The following is a 25133-nucleotide window of genomic DNA, read 5'->3' as shown; positions in this document are numbered from 1 at the left end:
GAATTTAAAATACACGTCTGAATCCATTGGTATATTATTTTTCAAATACATTGTCAGAACTCTCTTAGTCTGACTTGTATTGTGTTTTTCTGCTTTGACGTGTACTGGCTTTGGCATCCCAATTATTCTTACCAACAAGAGTGCGCTTTCTGGTCCTAACTGCACCACAGTCTCCATTGCATGAAGAAAACTTGGACCAGCTAGTCAATTGACAGTCATCCTGGCAGGGGATCTGGCAGGCTTGGGTAAGGGCTGGCACAGGGCCTGCATACTGTAGGCACTCATGGATTCCAGCCTGTCCTCCATCTTGCTTGCGACAAGTAATGGCTAAAAGAAAAGCATAAAGCTGTTAAATTCAAATGTCTAATTACTTTATAATTTAGAAGCTAACCTAACATTTGGTTAAGCAGTCAGAGAAAGCCTCTTGTAATTCCTTACTTACAGTAGAAATCTTATAGGAGCACAGTAGCCATTAAATTTGTTTTGTATTTTTTTAATAACACATAACCCTGAGTGATTTTTGTGGCATAGAAAAGTGGACACAAATGCACACTTAGCATTTAGCACTTTTACTTATATGTATTCAGGGTTTCAGTTGAGGTCACATTTAGGGTATACTTAGAAATAAACTTATAAGAATGTAAGACAAATCATACATGGATTCTGATAATAGTTTATGTTGAGCATAGGATGTTTGGAGAGGGACTGGAAGGCCCTGGGTATATCTAATATTGTTTTATATCATTGGGCACACTAGAATTCCTATATAGATGTGTTTTAGTGGCAGCAAACTGGTTGGTACGTTGGGGTTTGGGGTCAGGAGGGTGTGTTTATAGAATTTACCTTGAAACTGCATTGGCATGGAAAGTATGTTCATTGTATTACATTGCAAGTTTATTAGGAAGGGTTGGAATGATTAATGGATAGACAATGTCAAAGTCCTCCATCTCCTCTTTCTACAAGTTCTTCACATGCACAAACATCAATCTTGCACTTAAAAATGTTTAACAATTTTCATTTATTATGTTAAAACTTGTATTTCTATAATTTCATATAAATTTTAAAAAATCAAAGTTTAATTTCATACGAATTATTTCTCCTATGTTGTTCTACTGACAAAATAAGAAATAATATTTTACTTATTGAATATATATATATATATGATTGCTGTATGGTAACAAGTCTTAAAGAAAAGAGCAAGTATATTTAAAGTCCACTTTCTCCCTATGCCATTTCCTTCCCATTGGTTTTAAAAACAACTCACTTATTGAGGAGGCAGATGAAACATTTAAACCGTGGTCCTAAAGTTGTCTTCATGGAATTATCTTAAATGGTCTCATTCAGATTGATTTACATGGCTTTTTCAGGTTTACAGTATAGGCTGAAGCTGCCGCTGATCTCTGTCCTGTTCAGGATTCCGTCACCATGAAATCAAGGTGAAGGAGGCTGACATTTTTGACCTTAAATTACAGTGAGGGCATAGAGGGCCTCCGGTTAGACAACACTGTCTGGATCTATGTACTAAAACCTAAGGCCTAGGAGTGCAGGGCTTTGTAATAGAGTGTGTAAATGGACATAACTAGCAATTTCAGCAAGGCAAGATTTTCTCTGTGTAGTTGAACACAACTTAATGCAACTGCTTCAGGCCTAACATAAAAGGCTCTTAAAAATTGTTCAAATGTGGATGCACTTCCCTATTTCTTAGCTTTAGATGTGCTTTTCATTTAGTACACATGACTTTGGAAAGACCAATTTGTAAGAAAAGAACAGGGGCCCCTAAATTTTTAAAAATATGAAAATCCTGGTAGGGTGAACAATGTTGGCCTTGATGAAGGTTAGATGGCAGAAAAAAGTAAAGAACATTAAGTGTCTCAAAGAGAATCTACCCCATCGAGGGAGGACATATCTGGTGCTATATGTTTATCATAGCAGTCTAAAATAGTGGTTCTCATGTCTGGCTGTGGATTATAATCCCCTGGATAACTTTTGGAAAATACCTAAGCCCTTGCTAAACTCTAATGCTCTGATTTCCCTGGTTGAGGTTGGGGTCCTGGGAATTAGGATACTTTTTGAGCTTTCTGATGATTTAATTATCCAAGCTATATGAGAACTACTGCTCTAGTAGGTAATATATTTTCACCTGCATCAGAAACACCTAGAATGCTATTAAATGTGAAGATCTCTGGACCCAAAAAGAGTTTCATAATCTGGACCAATCCAAATAATGAAGTATCTGTTATGAGGTCAAAGAATATGCATTTTTTTCAAGATGCTCAGGTGATCCTTATGCAGATTCAAGTTTGAGAGCCACTAGCTTGAGTATTCAAGGTACAGAAGGGTTCTGGCAAACACATATGGCTGAGACAGAAAATCTTTTGGTACCTAATCACCCTGGTACCACGCCAAGCTTTCGGAAACAATGGCTGAACATTTTATGAGCTAAAAGAGTTCTAAACTTGGAGTTCAAAGGAAGGGCATGATAGAAATTTGTACAGGAAATAGATAAAGAAGAACATCCATATAGTTTAGAAGAACATCATCTGTAACATGGGGTAGGAGAATTCCTCAAGATGCAGGATATAAATGAGCTGATGTGATTTTGAAGTTCTTTCTATACCTGCCATTTGGAAGCAGGATTGACCCTTTTGAATACTTTAAACTCAGTAAGTGCCAATGGTTGATGGACAAAGTTTCCCCAAAGATACTCAAAAGAAATAATTGATAAAGAGAAAGATATTAAACTTTTTACTAATCAGGACATGCAGGAGCCTCAAGAATGATATATTTGGAAAATAAGACATCTGATCATATGAGAATCATAAGCTGTGAAGAGGGTTTCACTGTTTGCAACTAAAAGAAAATTAAAAATCACCAGACTAAATTTGGGTTCTTTGAAATGATACTACTTTTACCTACTCATTCCATTTAGCTCTTTGAAACAGACTTCAATAAAAATCTTTTGAGAAATTAGATGAAACTGACTTAGGTTCTCTCTTAAGGGTCTTTCTTACAAATTTTGTTTCAGAATTGCTCCAACCATTATCTTGTTATGTGACACCAAAAGCAAAATGAAGTGACACTACTACCTATACAATTCCAGAAACAATTTATTTTGTGCAGCTATTATTCACATAAACTGGAATCCTTTTTCCTCATATATCTGCACTACATAAAATCTCAAGTACTCCAGCTAGTTGAAAAGAAAATAAAAATGTGTAAAATTCCCATAGTTATTCTCAGAAACCCACTCTGCCCTTTACACCACTTATCTGAGATTTTAGACAGTGTACTTTTGGAATAAATTACTCATACAATGTTATCCAAACAAATAGCAACAGCACAATCCATACAATATATTGAAAACTTATCCTACATCTCAACTTGTTTGTATTCCGACTTAGAGGAAACAGAACAATTCAAACACAGAAATGCAATCTGAAATGAACTTCCTGATATTAGGGCGAGGAAAATATAAATGTTTGGAAAGGAAACTATCTGGTCTCTCAACTTTATAAATCTTAAAAATCATTTCTAAAACACTGAAAACAGGGTGATTTGAACAGTAGAAAAGATGGATCATACTAAGAGCATAGTTTCTTAGCACACCAGAAAACTATATATACCCAATCTGTATTTACAGGTGAAGCATGTATATGTCATATCTAATGATGACACAAGGTCTCCTTTGAGCTGAAGACTTGTTAGCAAGATGGGACAAAAATCATGTTACCCTACAGATAATTCACCATGAAAGCTTCTCAGTGAAATCAGCAAAAATCAAAATGATTATTTTAAAGTAAAATTCCATATTTAACTCTGTTGATTACAGCCATTTACTTCATTTATTCATTGTATTTATATAAAGCACAGCAATTTTTATTTAAGTGATATAGGACAGGCTGCTCCTGGCAGACTGAAAGCATGGGAAGAATCAATATGATGGATTTATGGGTTACATATGAATCAAGTTAAGTAAGTCTAGCCCATCAATATTGGGAAAATGCTGTAAAGACAAATAAGAGAAGTTTCTTCAACAAATAAATGCTATGAAAAAGGGAGCTAGAACTGTTGTTAGATTAAAAGTGACCTAAGAAACACATGAAACAAATGTAATGTGGAGACCTTTTGGAACCTCAGTTTAAACACACTATGCATAAACATTTTTTGAGACAATGGAGAAAACTTATTATATAAAAAATATTAGTTTGAAAGAATTGCTAATTTTGTTTTATGTAATAATAATGCTGTTGTTGTGTTAAAAATGCTCAAGTATTTATGGATGATATATATCTTACTTGGAAGTTGCTTTAAAATACTCCAGCAGAATTCTTTTTAAGTGTGTGGACAGAAGACCAAGAATAGCAACATGTTAAAAACTGCTGAAGCTGAGTAAATGATGACTACATTGCTAGTACTCATTATATTAGTCCCTCTACTTTTGTGTATCTTTGAAACTTCCTGTAAATTTAAATTAAAAAGATTAGTAAGTTGAATAAGTTAATTGTAGAATGTTTTCATGTAAATTGAGTTTCAAGTTATGTTTTAAAGAGAAAAATAATAAAGGTTCATGGACTGAAAAGGAATAGATAACACTGGCTGAGCTAAGAGGACGTGGATATCTGTGTTATGCATACATGAATGCGTAAATGGAAGGCTACTGATGCAGCTCTGAAGCACATCAAATGGAATTCTGAATGTAATTGCTCATCTTCATTTTTGAAGAGGAATGCAATTTCCTTATTATTCAGGTTTCACAAGAAGAGAGTGTTCTATTGGTCAGTGAATTACCCTTCAGCCTGTAAGGCCATGCACTCATTTTGTTTGAATAATCAGAGTGAAATAAATTGCCTGATCCAAAATGGGCACATAGAAGTTCATTACAGGAAACAGAATAGGATCAATGCCTTAGTGTAGTGAAAGCTGTTGGATTATACGTAGCTACTGCTTCAAAGAGCTCTGTGACCTTATTTATTAAGCTGAACAATATTAAATTGGTTTATACCACTACACTAGTGTCTGGGTAGCATTAGAGACAGAACATGATCAGCTCATTGAGTAATTAGATGAATGATTTTTTTCTTATAGTTTTATGAAAAAAATGGCAATAGCGAGAATGAATCATGTAGAAATGAAGACAAAAAAGCTTAATGTAAGTGTGAACTAGTTACCAAGAGAAATAATTGTGTTTAGAAATAAGATCAAACCTATAAATAATGCAAGAGGGTTCCAGTTGTTTACTAGGTAGATATAATGATCCTAGTCTTTCTCTGTGTAAAAGAGATTTGCACTGACAAGTTTGTCAAATTATAGTTCCTAATTACAATCTGTGAATGTAGCCCTGGCACAATGGAAAGAAATGTACTTTCATTTTTTATTGATCCTAAATAGTTACCAATGATCCCCAGTCTCACTGATGCTTATAATATAAATGAGAATAGTAGGATGAGAACTTACTAGGAAATAATGATCAGTTCCCAGTGGAGTAGCTCAGACTGAGGTTGGCTAAGATCCCCAGTTGGGATCTGGGAAGGGTTAACTAACTGCATCATAACACATGGAGCAACCAAGAACAATCACAGACCCAGCACGGTGCCAAGCTTATTTTATGAGCTACTATTTAAAAAATGGCAAATGTTAATAAGCATTTTATGACAGATCTCCCAGAGAGATATAAAACGAAACCCAAAACCCCAAATTAACGAGGATGCTAATATTCATAGGAAGTTAGAGATAAACATTTTAAAATATAAATAATTCTAGAAGTTTTAAATAATGGTATACATAACTGAAGAGTATAAAACCTGGTAATAACTAACAAATACATCAGTCAAAAAAGAGATTAAAAGTTATGTCTGTATAAAATTTCCTTAAAGCAAGCTCCTTCTCTCTTTCCTACCTATTTTTCCACTTCTTTTTCTTTCTATTACAGAACTCTCTTTTGACAATTAATAGATAAATGTGCCCTGCCAGGATAAACTGGCCCAGATATTATGAGTCTAACCTCAATAATGCCTCTAAAATGTAATCTTAAAAAAAAGAACAAAGTGGGTCAGAGTTTTCAGCAAAGGGAGATGCAAAGCGCATCAATATAGATTAAACCATGTAACTTAAGCATATTTGTTCACAAAAAATAAGAGCATAAAATACAGTTAAATTATTATATTGCATACTCTACATTTAGATTTAATAGGGGAGAATTATAACTTTTTCTTTTATCTTTTTTTTTTTTTTTTTTTTTTGAGACGGAATCTCGGCTCTGCCGCCCAGGCTGGAGTGCCAGTGGCCCGGATCTCAGCTCACTGCACGGCTCCGCCTCCCGGCGTTTTACGCGTTCTCACTGCCTCAGGCCTCCCGGGAGCTAGCTGGGGACTACAGCCGGCCCCCGCCACACTCGCCCGGTTAGTTTTTTGTATTTTTTTTTTTAGTAGAGACGGGGTTTCACCGTGTTAGCCAGGATTGGTCTCGCATCTCCTGCACCTTGCTGATCCACCCGTCTCGGCCTCCAAGTGCTGCGCGATACCAGGCTTGAGCCACCGCGGGCCCGGCCTTTTTTTTTTTTTTTTTAAAGACTTTCCTTTTATAATCTTTTTTAACCAGTAAGTGACACAGGGTGAGGACTCCTAAGGCCAGGAGGGCCTCTCCTATGCAAGGTATATTATTGAAATATTTTTCTTTTTTGTGGTCTAGATTTGAGAATGCATCCAAATTATGTTGGCTTTCATCTAAAGAGACTGATGTCAGGCCAGGCGCGGTGGCTCACGCTTGTAATCACAGCACTTTGGGAGATCGAGGTGGTGGATCATGAGGTCAGGAGATCGAGATCATCCTGGCTAACATGGTGAAACCCCGACTCTACTAAAAATACAAAGAATTAGCCGGGTGTGGTGGCAGGCACCTGTAGTCCCAGCTACTCGGGAGGCTGAGGCAGGAGAATGGAGTGAACCCGGGAGGCAGAGCTTGCAGTGAGACTAGATTGCGCCACTGCAGTCCAGCCTGGGCAACAGAGCAAGACTCTGTCTCAAAAAAAAAAAAAAAAAGACTGATGTCAGATCTTAGTGACCAGTGACATTTCAACAGGTGTTGTTTGGCAGGCAAGAAAACAAAGGGGCTGCTAGATTAGGCTAGACAAGGTAGACCCTGGAAAATATTAACCCTAGTTCCATCTAATCTATAGCAAGTACACTTGGCATGATCATCAACATGGAGATTGAGCAAGAGCAAATTTGCAGTCATTTATATGATATGTCTACCTTGAATCTTTGCAACTTTTAAAAATTCTACTCTTGGTAGAAACATGTCACGAAGTAATAAACACTGGAATGATACACATCTAAGAAGTAGTTACTGACATTGTTTCTTAGGACAGTTGTAAAGAAAAGAATAAACAAAGCATCCAAAATTGACATTATGGTCATATATTTTATTTCTAATGCAAATTTAATGGCAATTCTATCTACAGTTATTATGGCTAGGTTTCAATTATATAGCCACTGACCAATAATTTGGCCTTCTAAATATCATCTGAACTGTATAAATATGAACAGGGAGAAAAGAGACTGGAGGTTATAGTTCTATTAAAATTTATACACCAGTGACTTGAATAGCATGAAGAAAATATAAGCTGTCTATTCACTTAAAAGTTAAAATGAAATATGGCCATATTTCATGTTATTTGCATTTCTCTTTTATTGACGATTTTATAGGGAAAATGCCTATTTCTAAGATTCTTTAAAATTTCCATATGAGATTTAAGAATGATTCAAGTTTTAAAGTTGCCAAATCCTGTCAATGTCTTCTTTAAAATTTTTTTCCTCTCTTTTAGTTCTTACGCCATTATACAAAATTTCCTGGAATATAACATTCTCAATACCCAAAGCCTTGTAAAATCCTTCACTGCTTCCCACTTTTAATGAAAACAAACAAACAAACAAAAACTATCCTTGCCCCTTGCCTCTAACTCACTCACAGGAACCCTAGGCAGACTGGTCAATGAGCGGTTCTTAAACATAAAGATTTTACTTCTTGCCTTTTTGCTTGAGTCATCCTATATTTAAATGCTGTTTCTCTTTCACTATGCCCTATCAGTGGTTATATCTTTTTCAATTCTTCAGTGATTATTGTGTATATACACTACTAATGTATTATTATGACTTGTAACCCAAGTCATGTATACCTATAGTATATTTTCTACCATACTAAGGTAACTGAATCTATTTGTTATACATTTTTAATATCTCAAGAGGCTGGGCCTAGTACCATGAAGGCAATGTGAAATACGTAGCATGCATTCAATAAATATTTATTTTATGAGAGAATGTATTATATTGAATTATATTCAGAAAGTTTGGATTGGATTTTAGAAATGTCAGTTACCTGTTTTCACAGCTTTCTGAAAGAGCATAATATTAACAAACATACAGTTCTCTACACTAAGATGATAGGAATTTTATTTAAAAGTATGGATCCTGCACTACTGCTATATACTGAGTTGTGTCTCCCTCAGATCCTCATGTTGAAGTTGTCAACATGATGGTGGTATTTGAAGATGAGGTCATGAGTGTGAAGTTCTTATGATGGGATTAGTGCCCTTCTCAGATGAGACCTGAGTGCACTTTCTCTCTCTCTCTCACTCCACTTGCTTTTTCTCTCCTCCTTGTTCCTTCTCTGCCATGTAAAGACACAAGGAGAAGATGGCTGTTTGCAAGTCAGGAAATAGGCCTTTGCCAGGAACCAAATTGGCTGGCACCTTGACTTTCACATGCACCAGAACTGTGAGAAATAAATTTTTGTTTAAGCTACTTGATCTAAAGTGTTTTGTTATAGAAGCCCAAGAAGCCTGATAAAACTATCAATACAACATTTTAAGCATTTGTTTTATAAAAGATTTCTAATGTTTCTATAGAAATACTTGATAAACTTAAAATACTCATTATGTAGCAGAGTAGCTAATCCAATTTAGAGAAGATTGGGCAAAAATTACTGGTGATTCTGGGAATAACTGATACAAAATTCTGCTTCACCATTATGTCACTTTTCATTTCAAATGTAAAGGAATTGGGTCATAAAAAAAATTCCTATATGCTTTTCAAACTTTCAGGAATATATAAATTTTCTTTTAAAGCACTTTGTACTCTAATATAATAGATCAGAAAAACTTTTCATATAGTTTTGACATAAACAAGATATAGATTTTTATCAAGACTGCATTAACTTGATTAGAAGAGACTCTATATTCTCATTCCTGTGTTATTTTAACTCATTTCTGAATAAGGATGATTTTCACAAATTTGCTTTAGAGTGAATGTCAGTGCTGAGATTATAAGTAGTTAACAGTTTACAATTTTTAAAGAGACTCTGGGAACATAATTGCTTCCCAAATCTTTTGAAACATGTCATCACAGATAGTTCCTCCAACTGGAAAAATTCCGCTATTAATAGTATTAATAGTAAAAAAGAAAGTCTGTCTATAAAGGCCACTTTATTTTATTGTTAACAGGTGGTTAAAAGTAGGTGTGGGCCTAGGAGGTGTGGCTATTAAGGTGATAAAAAGGAATTTGTGTTATATTTTTCTATTAATATGGAAGGCTCCAGACACTGGAGAAGAACTGAATCATAATGGGTAACCTTTTAAGTGTTGTGCTGAATGATACCTATTATATGAGACACACATTCTCTCTTTTCTATGTGTACTTAATAAATTGACTCTGAATATCCAACTTTTGGGTATAATTGATCATGCTCTAGACAAAGGAATTTTGAGGCCTGGAATATTTTTCTCTCTTGTCTTCCTTAGCCCATGTATTTTCTGGTTTCACCTTTAGCCCCTTTTTAATTTTATTTTTTACTACTGAAGTTCTTAGAGTCAACATTTTATTCCTAACCTCCCCCAAAAAGAATGCTGCAATTTCATCCTTAAAGGCAGATATTTTACTATCGTCCCAGTCTTTAAAATCTGCTACTTTCATAAGTATAAAATGTTTCTTTTATTGCTGAATTGAATTTGTGTACATCTTCCCAAGTGACAAGATAAATTCTAGGGATTTTCTGATCCTATTGGGTAACGAATATTCAGTATTATTAGAATTTATGACTACATCATTGGTCACATGGTTTTTGGTTTTACATCAAGGGTCAGCAATTTTTTTTCTGTAAAAGACTACATGGTACACGTTTTTCGCTTTGTAGGCCATATGGTCTGTCACAACTATTCAATTTTCCCTTGTATCATGAAAGCAGCCATAGGCAATATGTAAAAAAAATGGCTGTAGCTGTGTTCCGATACAACTAATTACAAAAAACAGGCTGCGGGCCGGATTTGGCTCGCAGGCCATATAATTTGCTGGCTCCTGGTATGGACAAATAGATTGATAAGAGCCATGCAGTAAACATTTCTATCTCTAGAATCAGACAATGGTAAAGTTAGCTATCTCATATCTTAGTTACATGATATTATTCAAGTGGGAGTACAAAGACACGATAATTTCAAGTTAGTAACATTTAAGTTAAATACTTTAAAAGAAATGCTTAAAGAATCTACAAATGCAAACTTTTTAGAGAAAAAAGAAATCCATTAATGATAAGGTATAATCACTTTTACTCATATATATAATACAAGTTGCATTTTAGAGATCTTAAGCTTTTTTATAACTTCAGCAATTCACTCTATGGAAATGTTACCCAAATTTCCATCTTCCATCCTACGCTATCTCTACAACTACGTTTCTACATTTCAAGTGTATACCTGGTTATTTCTACTTTGCTAATCCTGCCATGGCTTCAAATATAAAATGTATAAAATACACTTTCCAAAATTAGCTCTACTTTTAGACCTAGAATTTTCACCAATGAAACTATTCTTACACTAAAAATGTTGGACTTAAAGAATCATACGATCAACTTCGACTCTTTTATTTTTACCTCTCTTCTATTGTCTGCTACTAAGTCCCCAAAATATTTCCCTCTATCATATGTCCACAATTTATTTATTTTTGCCTATTTTATATTACTGTTGTTTCTACGACTTTAACCTTGCATTGCTACAGCAGCACGCTAGCTGGCATTCAGGTCCAAGTGTCTTATCTTTCTAATTTATTCTGTACACGCTAACAGATAAAACACTGCTTTCATCAGGTCCTTGCTCATACCACTTATCAAACAAGGTGTAAAATACTCATCTTGACATTTATAGCCTTCCAGAAAATCACCCTAGGCTCCAGATCACAGCTTCAGAGCCCAATCTACCTACTTTTCTGTGAACACATTTAATGTTTTTGTTTTTCTTACCTCAAACACTTAGCTTATAGAATTCATCTTATTTTGTATTCTTTTATCCTCCCTACTTTTCTAATATTATGGTACAAGTCAAGTCCCAACCCATACTTTAAGTCTTTCCTCACTCTTCAGCTTCAAATGACTGGCTTTGCAATTGGTAAGTTTCAGTTTTTAATTCTTACTTGTTAGGTGGCATTAACATTGATCTAATTTCCCTAAAAAATAGAAGCTGTCTGGTTTAAAGATCTTCATTCTTTCCTAACATTTATAGCTTTTTCTACAGTCTTCTGAATGCAGTAACAGTGGAATGAGTAATTGAAATGAGAAATTCTGATATGCTAGAGGGGACAGAGAGTAGCTTCTCTATAGTCTTTGTTGATTGTTTCAATGTTTACTATAGAAATATTTTTTGTCATAAAAAATAGCACAAGTCCACGGAAACTTTTCTCTTTCTCTTGATTTACCTTCATCATTTTATAAATATTTTTTCCTTCTGTTTTAGAGATAAGAGAATGAGATACAATGTATATGTTATAAGAAATATATTTAATATATATTTGTATTTTCCAATTCAGCATTCTAAAACAGTTATCTGCCAAGTATGTCAAGTCAAGAATGCTCACAATCTCCCTATCACCACAAACTGTTACAATCCTCACCTCTCTGTCCTTTCTTTGGAACATGGCCATTGTGATACCATGGAACTTTTAATGACAACACCGTAGCTTACAACATGATAGTACACCTTGACCAAATAGGGCAGTTTTGTTTTTAATAACATGACATTTAATAGTTTTCATTTTTGTAATTCATTTTATTTTGAATTCTTGGTTTGGATGTTTTAGGAATTTGGACACTCGAAAAAAAGGTTTACCTCGTAAGAACACAAGAGTTCTACTTTTGCCAAATGGAGTTAGAACATATGTTTTTCTATCTCCTCCTTCTTCACTTCTTCCTTTTCTCCTTCCTTCCTACTTTCCTTCCTTCCTTTCTTCCTTTTGTCCTTTTTTTTGCAGACTAAATCCCCAGAGAATCCTATTTATATTTTCTCAATGAATTTTATTACATTTTTTTAAGTAAATAGCATTTCAAAATAATAAGTTATATAATTAATATAGTAAATAAGTTTATTTTACATCATAAATGTTAGCTATGACTTTCCTCAATGGATGAATTATATTCATTTACTATTTTAATTATCTATGTTTCAAAATGTTCAAATTGCAACATGATGACACTTGTAATGATAATATTAAACATGTATTTCCTAATAAAATTGAGATTACAAAGAAAAAAATAGCACAAGTTCATTTTTTTATTTAAGTCTCTGACCACATAAGTAAGGACAAAGATGAAAATAGCAAGAACTTGGCAGGTTAATAATGTGGAGTTCTGAAAACAGCCATGACCATCAAAGGAAGAAAATTTTGTCTTCTTGCAATTAGTAAAAGATACTTCTACACTCTTCATTTTCTCCATTTCATGTTTCTATAGAAATATAAGCTGTATGAAAAATCAGTCTTTCATCTACTAAGGCAATAAAAAGACTGTCTTCATATGGAAGTTAAAGGGATTGTTCTAAATATATTTATGAAGATATCACTTGCTATAATGCAACTTTCACTTCCCAGATATCCTGAAAATGGATAAGATTGCTGAGGTACAGCAAGTTGTTTGACAAGTATGCCAAGATTAGGAAGCACTATGTAAGTACAGGCAGAGAAAGAGACACCAGTAATAGGAAATCACAAATGGAACAATCAGAAAGATAGGAGAAAGTCACACACTGAAGACGCTAAGACCCTTTTATCACAGAGGGAGTGAGTAACAAGTATTCAATACAAGGTGGCCACTCAGGATGAAGAATGAACAGTTTTCCGATTTGGAAATGCAAAGTTTGCTGGTAATCACAGAAAAAATAGCTTTTGTGCAAATTGTGTGTCAAAACCCAAAAGGCCCATATGCATACATTCACTTGGGTTATGAACAAACAGGAAGAGGGAAGACATGAACATTTAATGAAGACAACATGTGCCAACTGCTGTAAGGCTTTTGTGTTCTTAGCCTTAAAGGGAGGAAATGAGTCATCCAAGGTTGTGCAGCTTATACGTCATCGTTTGGAACTGAGGCTGTTTTCACACTTGTGTTGCTTCTACTATATCTTGTATTTCCTCCAGTGGTGTTTTATAAAAATATGGCTTTCATCTGCTTTACCTAATTTTATTTCACATTTTGATCTCTGGGTATTGTTTGTGCATCTACTATGAAAATTCGAATAATCCTAAAACATCAGTTGGTCCAAACCCCTCTTTTTTTAATCTAAATAAACTGAGGTCCAGAAAGCTGAAGGGATGAGTAAGACACATTGTATAAGTAAAAGAACGGAGACTAAAACTTTTGTTTCCTGATTCCCAAACTCATGCTCATTTTCATTATAAATTCTATATAGAACCCCAAATATATGCAAATCTATGCTTGATTCAAGAAGGAGTTAGTAGGGCATGACAAGAAAATCTCATATCACTCAATTTCTTAAAGAAGGATTTGAAGGCCGGGCGCGGTGGCTCAAGCCTGTAATCCCAGCACTTTGGGAGGCCGAGGCGGGCGGATCACGAGGTCAGGAGATCGAGACCCTCCTGGCTAACACGGTGAAACCCCGTCTCTACTAAAATACAAAAAATTAGCCGGGCGCGGTGGCGGGCGCCTGTAGTCCCAGCTACTCGGAGGCTGAGGCGGGAGAATGGCGGGAACCCGGGAGGCGGAGCTTGCAGTGAGCTGAGATCGGGCCACTGCACTCCAGCCTGGGCGACACAGCGAGACTCTGTCTCAAAAAAAAAAAAAAAAAAAAAAAAAAAAAAGATTTAAAAAGGGGGAAAAAGACTTTCAGTTCTTTACACCTAAGTCTCTCTAACTGTAAAGGGAGTCACAGTTACGTTTTACCCAAAGTTGATGGTGGGAGATACATAATGAGAATTATGTAAATAAAAGAAATCCTAAAATCTACTGCAACTAGGAATTTAAGATTATTAGAAACTAAGTTTTATGTTTCAGATGAGGACTTCTAAAAGGAAGATTATAAAAATAGTTTTTTTCTTTTACAAAATAGAAACTTTTTTTTCTTAAAAAGGCAGTTTTCCACTCTATAGAAAATGAAGTCCCAGATCAAATCAGCAAAAACTGGAATTCTGCTCNAAAAAAAAAAAAAAAAAAAAAAAAAGAAGGATTTGAAATGGAGGAGAATGACTTTCAGTTCTTTACACCTAAGTCTCTCTAACTGTAAAGGGAGTCACAGTTACGTTTTACCCAAAGTTGATGGTGGGAGATACATAATGAGAATTATGTAAATAAAAGAAATCCTAAAATCTACTGCAACTAGGAATTTAAGATTATTAGAAACTAAGTTTTATGTTTCAGATGAGGACTTCTAAAAGGAAGATTATAAAATAGTTTTTTTCTTTTACAAAATAGAAACTTTTTTTTCTTAAAAGGCAGTTTTCCACTCTATAGAAAATGAAGTCCCAGATCAAATCAGCAAAAACTGGAATTCTGCTCTATATGTTCAAATTTTTGTATCAACATGAAATACATAAGTACACATGGGAGAGCAAAATATGTTTTTTATAAATTGAAGTTGCTTACATATTCAATTATGTATTGTGCTACGTTTTAAATATACAGCAGGAGCTGTATGCTTTAAGTCAATATGAGTAAACATAATCATGTACTCTTTAAAGACTGAATTTGCTATGTCTGGAAGAAACAACATACTCCAAATCTTGAGTTTATATATTCCCTATAATATCTAGTAAATAATGATGGCAAGCTTGAACATTCTCATTACCCATTTCCGCAAGATTCCATGTTATTTAGTGGTGCAGACTGCAGTTAAGTAAATAAGTCTACCATTTAAAAATCAGTACTGAATATGAACAGAATTGTGGATAGCCATGAAAATGACAGAGATGTCATTCTGAGAACTTCTGAAAAAGTTAACTAATTCTATTACATTGTATGTATGCACATATATAATGCATATAGGCAAGGAGGTAAGAATCTTATTGCTTATTAAGGTGGCAAGCAAAATGCTATGGAATACCTTAATCTAACAACAAACAAACAAACAAACAAACAAAAAAGCTTCAGTGTACCATCTATGTCATAACTGAAAGCTTGGCCTGACTTTCTTTCAGATATAAATATGAGAAAAATTCAAGAGTTAGTTATGAGCTAATGCCAAAGAACATCGGGAACAGTGTAAAAAGACAAGTTTCCATGTACTGATGTTTTGTGGAATGGCTCAGAGCAGATTTATATCTGCTTTTCTCTGTTTGCTAAGCATGGTGTCCAAGTGACAAATGCATCAAAACAGTGGTTAAACTAGTGATGCTGGAGAAATGAACTGTGAAATGGCGCCTCCCACCTCTTGCCTGTCGCCCAGGCCCACAGCCTTCCTGTGCTCCAGGGCTGTCTTGTTGCACGCTCCAAGGGACTAATTGGCATCTGCGCCATTTGTGAGTCTTCCACCTACAAGACAAGAACAGAAGCCCAATGGAGAAGAAGCAAAAATGCCAGGCAAATCAGAGACACAGCAGCATGGAAGCACGACTTTGACCACTGCAAACAGAAATTTATTTAACAATGCTCAGTTCTATCTAAATTTAATTTAGATCTCCACCTAGGCTTTAGAAGAAGTAACATTAAATATAAAAGTACTTTCTCTGGCAGTGAAGACAAGAACACATCATTGTCAAGTTCTACAGGACTCTACAGAGAACATTTAGACTTTTTAATGATTAGGACTGCCAACAAATGCACCAGATGGCCCCAGAAGTGATGTATGCCATTTAAATAAAGTATATTTATTTTATTCAAGTTATGAAACTGTATTCAATTCATGAGTCTTTTGTATAGTGCTCTTCTGGGTAGCATTGTAGGAGTATCTCAGCAACTATAATTATAATATGCTTTACAAAAACAAATTCCAAAAATAAATAAGTTTGAACCAGTAGTTGTCAATGTTCATGGTGTAAGCACACAATTATAGTATTTGTCATCTCAGAACTAAAGACTCATATATTAAGATGGCAAATTTGGCAATGTCATCTTAAATATTTATTTTGTGATTACACTTTTCATTAATTGATGCCATAATACCTCATTTGCTGTTGGGACTGCAAATGTATACTACGTCAGATTTCTATTAGATAATTTCTGTCTTAATCATGAGGAAGTAAAATTTCTCTAATAAATTATCAAGATGATATATAGCTTTAATAACTATAATTTTACTTAAGGTGATCACAAATGAACAGAACATCTAAGCATCATTGAAATACAGATGTCATTTCCTGAGCCAGAATGTGAGCATTTATGAGAACAGGTGCTCTTTGGAGCAGGGGAGAAATGCTTAGGCTATTCTTCTAAGTGAAAAAGAATTGCTTCCTAAAGCATACATGTTTCATAATTATTAATCACTTTTCAGCATTTCTTATATGTTATATCAACATAAGACATTTCCCCAAACTACTGGAGCTAACACTACACCTTGGAAATTTATACAAGTATTTGTTCCTTGTACATCATTTCAGCAGCAGAGCAGCTCTCCTGAAGACAAGAATGGCAGCTACAGCCATAAACATCCCAACTCCATTAAGTCTGTGGAAGGAACAGTGTTGACTTCCTTTCCTTATCCTAGGAAAGAATGTGGAGTTGACGTATTTGTTCAGCTCCTCCCTCTTGATACATTTCTCTAACCCTACCTGTAACTTTGGCACACTTGAGGTGCCTCGCAGGCCTTCTCTTCATAGAGGGGCTCTGTGCAGTCTCGGCCCCCGTTGGCTGGCAGTTGAATGATGACCCGATGCCTAGACTGCTTCCTGATACTGGAGTCCCCTGCAATGAAGCAGTCTTTTAACCTCTGTACTTTACACTGATAAGATAACCTCTAAATACTAGTCTGTGTGAAGAAATTACATTACCTCCAGCTACATGTGCTTTGACATCCCTGAGAGGCTTTACCTGGTCTAAACATTTCCAAAGACCATTTATATCGAAAACCCAATCAACTCCTATTTGAAAATAGAGAAAAAGTGAAGAGTGGAGAAAACAGTTCCGCAGTCAATTAGACTTCCTAAGGTGCAGTTACAAAGTAATTGCTCTTTTGTATAATTCTTTCCCTTGAGGAATATGACAGATCTAATTAATTTATTTTCCTCTACCTTAAATTTATTTTCATGCTATTTTGCCTAGCCCTGTTTATCACATGGGACTCATACACATGTAATGAATCTTAAATTCAGTGCTATAATGTGAAATTTTATTTGTTATTCATTTAATTTGAAATGCATAACTTGTGAATTATTCTGGTCATTTATTATTCATGTTAAACAGTCTAAGATCTTCAATTCAGGTCGCACTCTAAACATTAGGGATCTAAGTAGTAAAATGAAAGTGGTTTCTTAGAGGCAGACACAGACTTTTTAGAGAAGCAGTCAAAATAGCACTAACTACTATAAATAAGAAACTCTAAAGTATGTTAAAAATGGAAAAAATTAAGATATACTTTCAATAAAGACATCGACTTGACAGTACGACTGATGTAAGGATTCAAAAATCTTTTAGTATAAGATCATATAGTGTATACAACTTGCCAACCTTAATAAAATGTATTTCAACTAACATTACATACACTTTAAGGATGAATAGCTGCATGGCACAGGGTTTTACTTACTAAATAATTCTCTCAAGAATTACGTTAATAGAATCCTCCTGATGCATTTTCATTATTTGGAAGATCTTCAAATATTGGATACATAGACTATAGGAACAGAAATATTTTAAAGGATTAGCAGCTCCTAACAATTAACATTTAATCAGAAACCAAATGAAACCTTTTTAAAAGATATGGTGGTGGTGGAGAAAGTATGATTTGATGATTAGAACATTCCCATAAGAGAATACCCTTTCTCATTAAGTCAAGGATATTCTTCGGCATGGTCTGGGCAACTGACTCACCGCCATGTTTAGAGAGGATTTCTGTATTGGATGGGAGAATGGATCAGATTAGTGATTCCTAAATACCTGACTTCATAGGAGAATCTCTTTAACAACAACAACAAATTTCTGGGCCTATACCCTGAACTACTAAATCAGAATCTGGAAGCTGGGTTTGGGAATATGATATTTAAAAATCTTGCCATGTATTTGGGATGAAGGGCCAGGTTTGAAATCTACTGTAATACATGACCTTGTATGACCTATCCCAATTTAAGATTCTGGTCTTACATATAACTTTTTAGAATTATTATTCCCATCGTGGGGTGTAATCTGTACTATTAATGATGGCATAACTATTTTAATGAATAAGCGGGATACTACAGGTAATGGAGTAGGGAATTGGGGGCTAGAAGCATTGGGCAGCACAGAATTAAAGTATTTGAAAATATTGTCATGGACTTTTAACTGTAACAGTAGTTTGAATGCCAGCTGCAACTTTTACATGTTAAGTATAATTTACCTAGGGAAGATCTAAGAAATGTCAATAGGACTTTTAATAAATTGCTAATGCAGTCTCCATCTATTATATTGTCCAAATGACCTGTATTTTAAGGCCCAGGTGATAAATTCCTTTCATAATTCAGAGCTAGGGAAAATTTTGTTTCCCTTGACAATCTGTTAAGAATCCATTGTAGTTCTATTTTTTGCTATGGTCACCAGAATCTCAGAGCTAATTTTCTTCTCAATTGCAGGAGCTTGCCTCAGCTTTGATTTTCTAGCATAATTTTTCTCTCCCTCTTCCTTTTACCCCCTCCCCTATTCACTGTCTGGCTTTGCCCTTCTTTTACAATTTCTATTGTTTTTTTTTCTTTTTTTAAAAGTATACAAACTAAATAATCAGACTCATCATTTGTTTAGCTTGGGGAAGCAGGGAGGTTTCTGTTTGCTTGTTTTTTAACGGGGAGGTAAGATGTAAAGGGCTCAAATGGGTTTTTGTTTCCCAGTTGGTCAAAGTTCTTAGAGGCAATTACTCTCCAATCTGCAGAGAGAGAACAGACACAGGATTAAGACCAAGGGATCTGGGGACTGGTGGAGGCAATGAATTCAGCATTAGTGGCACCTCATAGACTAAAGCTCCTAGTTATTAACTATCTAGGTGGCACTTGGTGCATAGCTAGGGCTGTTTTACTTGAGGAAGCAGCTCAATTGAACATTAATGTTTCAATTCTATTTTGTTTGTTGATTTGAAAGAAAAAATGTCACTTAGAATACATTTCTGAAACATTCTCTTAACACCTTCTCATCACAAACTCCACAAATTAGTACTAGATATTTAAGACTATGATGACTCTTTTCATGTCCTTAATGGATTCCAGAGTGGCAATCCATTTATTCTTATGAAAAGTTCATATTCCTTAACCTGGCACAGCCCACAGGATAGAGATTGTGAACTGATTAAAGTGGAACTCTTCAAAGCTATGACACCCAGAGAAGAAGTTTAATGGGGTTACACAGGAAGTGTCATGACATCCATGTTTTTACCCATTGGGAGGTCTGTTTCTTCTCAGATTGCAGTTAAGAAATTGCTTGTGCACTCAAAGTTACAGCGCTGTAGAGCTCTGCCAGGTTATAGAGCCCTCAAATCAGAGAGCAGAAAAAAAGGAAGCTATACATCATACATTGAAAGTGAAAAATGAAAGTTTCCTCACTAATAACTTGAGTTGGCAATTTTGGAATTTTATACCTTTCATCGTCCCCTGCTTGTATTTAGGCTCATTTTATTATATGTAGTTGATATATTTGCAGTGTTTCTATTCATCTGTGTGTTTTCTACCTAAGAGTCACACATAGTAAGTGCTTAATAAATATTTGCTAATGCACAAACACATTTATTTCACATCTTCTCAACTGGATTATTAGTTAGCATCTTCTATTTCTTTCTACCTATTCCTTTATAATGGTAAGCGTGTGGGTACCAATGCTGTGCATTGAGGATTAATAAAAATAAGCTATCATTTTGTTTTCACTGGAAATAATAAGTATGGGAAAAATAAGGGCACCTGCCTGTGATGTTTGTGCTTAAAAATGCCTATCCAGGGTAGGAATGGAAAAAACAGATTGTACATCTAGCAAATAATTATGTGATGATGGGGTACCGAGATTCAGAAGGTATGTAATCTCTCACACAGTTATAACATTTTTCAGATATCTTAACACATTCAAAATAAATTTCACCAGAGAAATTACTTGATGAAAAAGATTTAAAAGACAGGCAAAACTGATTCATTAAACTGGATATGGGATGGATTGCAGGTTGGAGCAGCACAGTAACAGAAAATTGAAAGGGAAACGTTTCATGCAAGAAGCAAAATGTAAAGGTAGTATTCAGATCTTTGGTGGTAATTCTAGTGTTCTAATGATTCAGGACATGAGGAATAAGCCTCTGCAATATTCCTTCTATCTTTCAACACAATAAATGCAGTGAGAAAAAAAGGAGCAAACAGAATTTGAGCAATTAAGTACATTATTTGATCAAATGTATTGATTTTTTAAAATTAGAGGTACAAATAATTTATGTGCATAAATTATTTCTACTTTTAAAGTGCCCTTTGTCAAAATTTACAAAATTTGAAAATACATTAGCAAGTGTACTGGTCTGAGGATTAAACTACGTTCCACTTAATACTGATCTTTGTCAGCATTGATTTTTCAAGGGATATTTTAGAAGAAGGCTGAATAACATTTCAAACAACTCTTTTAGTTCTTCCCGGAATCCTGCTATTCTATTTTATTTTCTGCAATAGTATTGTGTATTTTACTTTTTTAAAGTGATTTTAAAAAGAAGGGTAGTCCCACATTTTAATAAGCCCAACACCCTTGTAAAATTTAGACTTTACTCGCAGAATTAAGTAAAAAGAACCACCCTATGTTTGAATTAATTTTCTGTTGCTATTACCTCTCTTTGAACATTCAACTTTGTTTAGCATTTTTAAATAGTGTGTGTAAATTGGTATAATTTCAAAATGATACTTGGATTATTTCCATTTCTTACCAAATAATGAAAAAAACTAACCTCATGCCATTGCTTTATTTTCTTCACAACAAAAGGCTAGCTTTCTATAACACCATTGTCTCTTTATTCTCAGTTACAGCAGTCTACAGGCAAAACAGAAAAAGCTTCTTCTAGAGCACAAAGCATCTTGGCACTGCTATCCAACAATGACCCCTTCTATCACTCCCCAGTCTTTAAAAAATTTTTATTTCCTCAATACACCATTGTAGTGATTCTTTTAAAATCAGAGTGCCTAGGTTTAGGGTTTCCGAAAACCTTTTGTTCTAGGAGAAGCAACATGAGCTGCCAAATAAAACAGTCAGCACTCATTGCTTGCTCTGGATGACATGACCTGTGTTCAGGGAAACACCGCTCTGCCTCTTAGAGACCCTCTTGCTTCCAAGAGAGCCGATTCCTGAGTTGGCATTTTTGCACTCCTTTGCCACCACCATCCCAGGAACACCAGGAGAGAATAGTATCCTAGTGGTACTATGCATTTTTACTTACAGAGGTTTCCTACCTTCTCCCAAGAGACCAACCCAACTAAACCCATTATGCCTCACATGCCAGTCACTCATCACAAGAAATGAGCCCTCCCCAGCTCCAGGTCATTCGTCATCACCCAGACCCACAGCACTACCTACATACACAACACGATTCAGCTTCTCATTCCTTTACATCCTCTAGCCCTTCTACCACTGCACCAACTGGAACACATGGTCTCTCATATTCAGTCTCTTCTGGGAAAGTTTCCTTCACATCTTGGGTTCCAGTGGGCTGGTCGTTCCAAAATCACATCTTTCTCATGGTCATTTAAGGCTTTCCTGATGTCTCTAATCCTCACTTGGAATTCTTTCATGTGGTCCATCTTTCAAGAAAATCTCTTGCACCTCCTTTTCAATATGATTTTCCTTAATATATTTGTTCTGACATGATCATTCTATTCCCTTCCTTAGAGCTCTTTCTGTTTTACCATTAAATTTTGTTATTGAACCATGCAAGTCTTACATTATCTAGGCTGTGCAGAAGAGTTCTATATGTTAAATGCAATTAAAAGCTTCCTTGATGTCTGGGACTGTGATTTCTCTACACGACCATTAGTGTGCTAGTTATATACAGAAATCAGCAAATAAGTATTTATACATATATACACAAATAAGTACTGACTCAGTTAAGACCTGTGTAGCATTCACAATCTATTCATTCTCATCTATCTGCTAAGAAGTTTTTTTAAGTGCTTTATGTGAGTTTTCACAGTTTTACATTTTTTATTTTATAAATGATCAAATAGCAAAGAGTAAATCATTTTCTTCATACTGTAAAATCACAAATTTAAAATCATGTTATTTTCTTTTCAAGTGTGGTTTCTTATGAGTAAAAAACCTCTATTTTTTCTTTCCTTTCCAGATGTATATAATACATAACAAAATCACAAATGTGTTTTCAAGAACTTAAGAAAAAAATTTATAGGCTATTAAAATGGTTCCTAATTCCTGGATACATTCCAATACAAAATTATTTTCAAATAAAGGTCTAAAGACAAGAGAAAATTTGTTCTCACTCTTATAGTGATATTCTAGAAAATTTAATAAATATTTTCTGTCTTTTAAAACTTACTTCCTTTTGAAAACTTTAGATCAAATCAACTTTTTAAAAGGAAGTAATTACAAAAAATAAAGAAATATCCAAAATAAAGGGAAAGGCAAAGTCTTTGCAGCTCTCAAAATTTTCAACTTAAATTTATTTTTAGACTATTAACAATTTGGTTATAAATGTAACTGCACATGTTTTGGAATTAATAAATGAGCATATTCTATATAAACACAAAAGATCAAGTATAAAGGCATCAATAAAATTTATGTGTGTTAATTCTATGTAATTAATAATGCTTTTTAATTGAATTAATTAATAACAATTGCCACGTATAATTGCCATCATAGGTAAAATATTAATCTATAAGAAAGTATATTTCTATTGCCAACTGTGACCAATGTTATTCAGCTTAAAAAAAATAAAGGAATAAGAAAAGAAAATCTGGATTAAAATGTCATGCAATGACATTGCATAGCAAGTTTATGGCATTAATATGTTTATAAAAGTTAATGTTTATAACTCCTTTTAATTTGCCAAAGCTATTTAAATTCACTAAAAGACTCCTAAATAAAAATATTTGCAGTGGCTTATGCCTGTAATCTCAGCACTTTGGGAGGCTGAGATGGGTGGATCACTTGAAGCCAGGAGTTCTAGACCAGCCTGGCCAAAATGGCAAAAACCCATCTCTACTAAAAATACAGAAATTAGCCAGGCGTGATGGCGTGTGCCTATAGTCTTGGTTACTTGGGAGGCTGAGGCACGAAAATTGCTTGAATCCCGGAGGCTGAGGTTGCAAAGGGCTGAGCTTGAGCCACTGTACTCCAGCCTGGATGACAGAGCAAGAGACTGTCTTAAAAAATAAATTAAAAGCAATAATAATTTTCGATCACTTCTCAGTTTGTGTTTAATTTTATTTGATATTTTGAGGGTATTAAATAGGAAACCATCAAAAGAAAATCATGTTTCAACTATATAAAATATAATAATACAGTAAAACTACCCATTATTAAATTTATAATACCTAAAGGATTTGAATAAATTTTGACAAAGTAGTTATTTGTTAAGCTAGAAGTCGACTCTTAATTGAATCTCTCTAGTAAGTGTTAAGAAACATGAATAAAATAAAATCATAAGGGGAATTTAGAAAAAATTATCTGTATTTGTTGAGTAAGATAAGAAATAGGAGACAGTGTCATTTGTAACACTGCAGGAAAATTTATTCAGTTATTGCATAAGTCACCTGGAGGATGTTGATACCTTTCTCATCAGCAGTGAGAAAAGACCCTGTCCCAGAGGGTAGAGAAATAATTATCAAAGTATTTGACTTGATACTAACAAGTCTTTGTCTGTAAGTAATAAAAGCAAAACTAAGCCAAACTGGGAATAAATATTCATAAATTCCTCATGACACATTACATGTTGGCAGAGAAACAATTTGGCCATTTTTTCTCTTTCTTTTATTCCTATTCTTGGGGCTGCATAATTGAATCTGCAGCAAATCTGGTCCCATGTTATTTTTTGCCATTAAGTAGGTTGAAAGCCATGTGTACTGATAAAAGCACTGTATATCATTTTAAAATACATAAACCATGATATATTCTTTCAGAACTAATGTGAAAGTGAACACTATTAATACAATAAGATTTAGAATCCTTCACTTTAATCCATATCATGAAATTTCAAGCCAGGTTTTGGCATAAACCTCACCTGTCTGATTCTAAAGCTATGTTATTTTCTAGAGGGAAACTAACATGTTATGGCATGCATGTCAAATCAGGTTTACATAGCCCTGTGCAAAACTCACAAACACTGCTAGGCCAGAAGACCTCAGAAGTCTACCAAGGGGGTTTTCTAGGTGAACAGCTTTCCTAACTCTGCAGACCATACCTTCTTTACACGAAGAGGGGCATGATGTCCAGTCACTATATGGGGTCACAATACAGTCCTTCTTACAAGGAAGCAGACAAGGCCTTACAGTTTCAGGTCGAAGGCTTTCAGGACATCTAGAAAGGCAAAGGGAAATTATTAGGCTTCAATAGTAAGGCAGAAAATCAGATAATTTAATTTCTCTAGAATTTTCACTGTTAAAATTGCAAAACAACTTACTCATCTGTATTATTTAACTTCCAGGAGTCTTTCTTTCTGCTACAGGCAAGAACTATACAACTAAATTGATTGTTTCAAACCGGATCTCAATAAAGCTTCTCAAGGCAAGATGTGC

At 34.7% G+C, this 25133-nt stretch overlaps 1 protein-coding gene across 1 annotated transcript in view; it reads right to left on the bottom strand.

Moving 5' to 3' along the window:
- Positions 1–25133, bottom strand: part of THSD7A (thrombospondin type 1 domain containing 7A) — a 131525-nt gene that overhangs the window by 91359 nt on the left and 15033 nt on the right. Inside the window, 4 exon segments of the mRNA XM_017847066.1 lie at positions 133–327; positions 15692–15795; positions 17031–17163; positions 24800–24915. Coding sequence (XP_017702555.1) covers positions 133–327; positions 15692–15795; positions 17031–17163; positions 24800–24915 — 548 coding nt within the window.

Source organism: Rhinopithecus bieti, unplaced genomic scaffold, assembly GCF_001698545.2.
Source record: "Rhinopithecus bieti isolate Rb0 unplaced genomic scaffold, ASM169854v2 scaffold_28090, whole genome shotgun sequence".
Lineage (NCBI taxonomy): Eukaryota > Metazoa > Chordata > Mammalia > Primates > Cercopithecidae > Rhinopithecus > Rhinopithecus bieti.
This window is presented reverse-complemented; position numbering and strand designations above follow the sequence as displayed.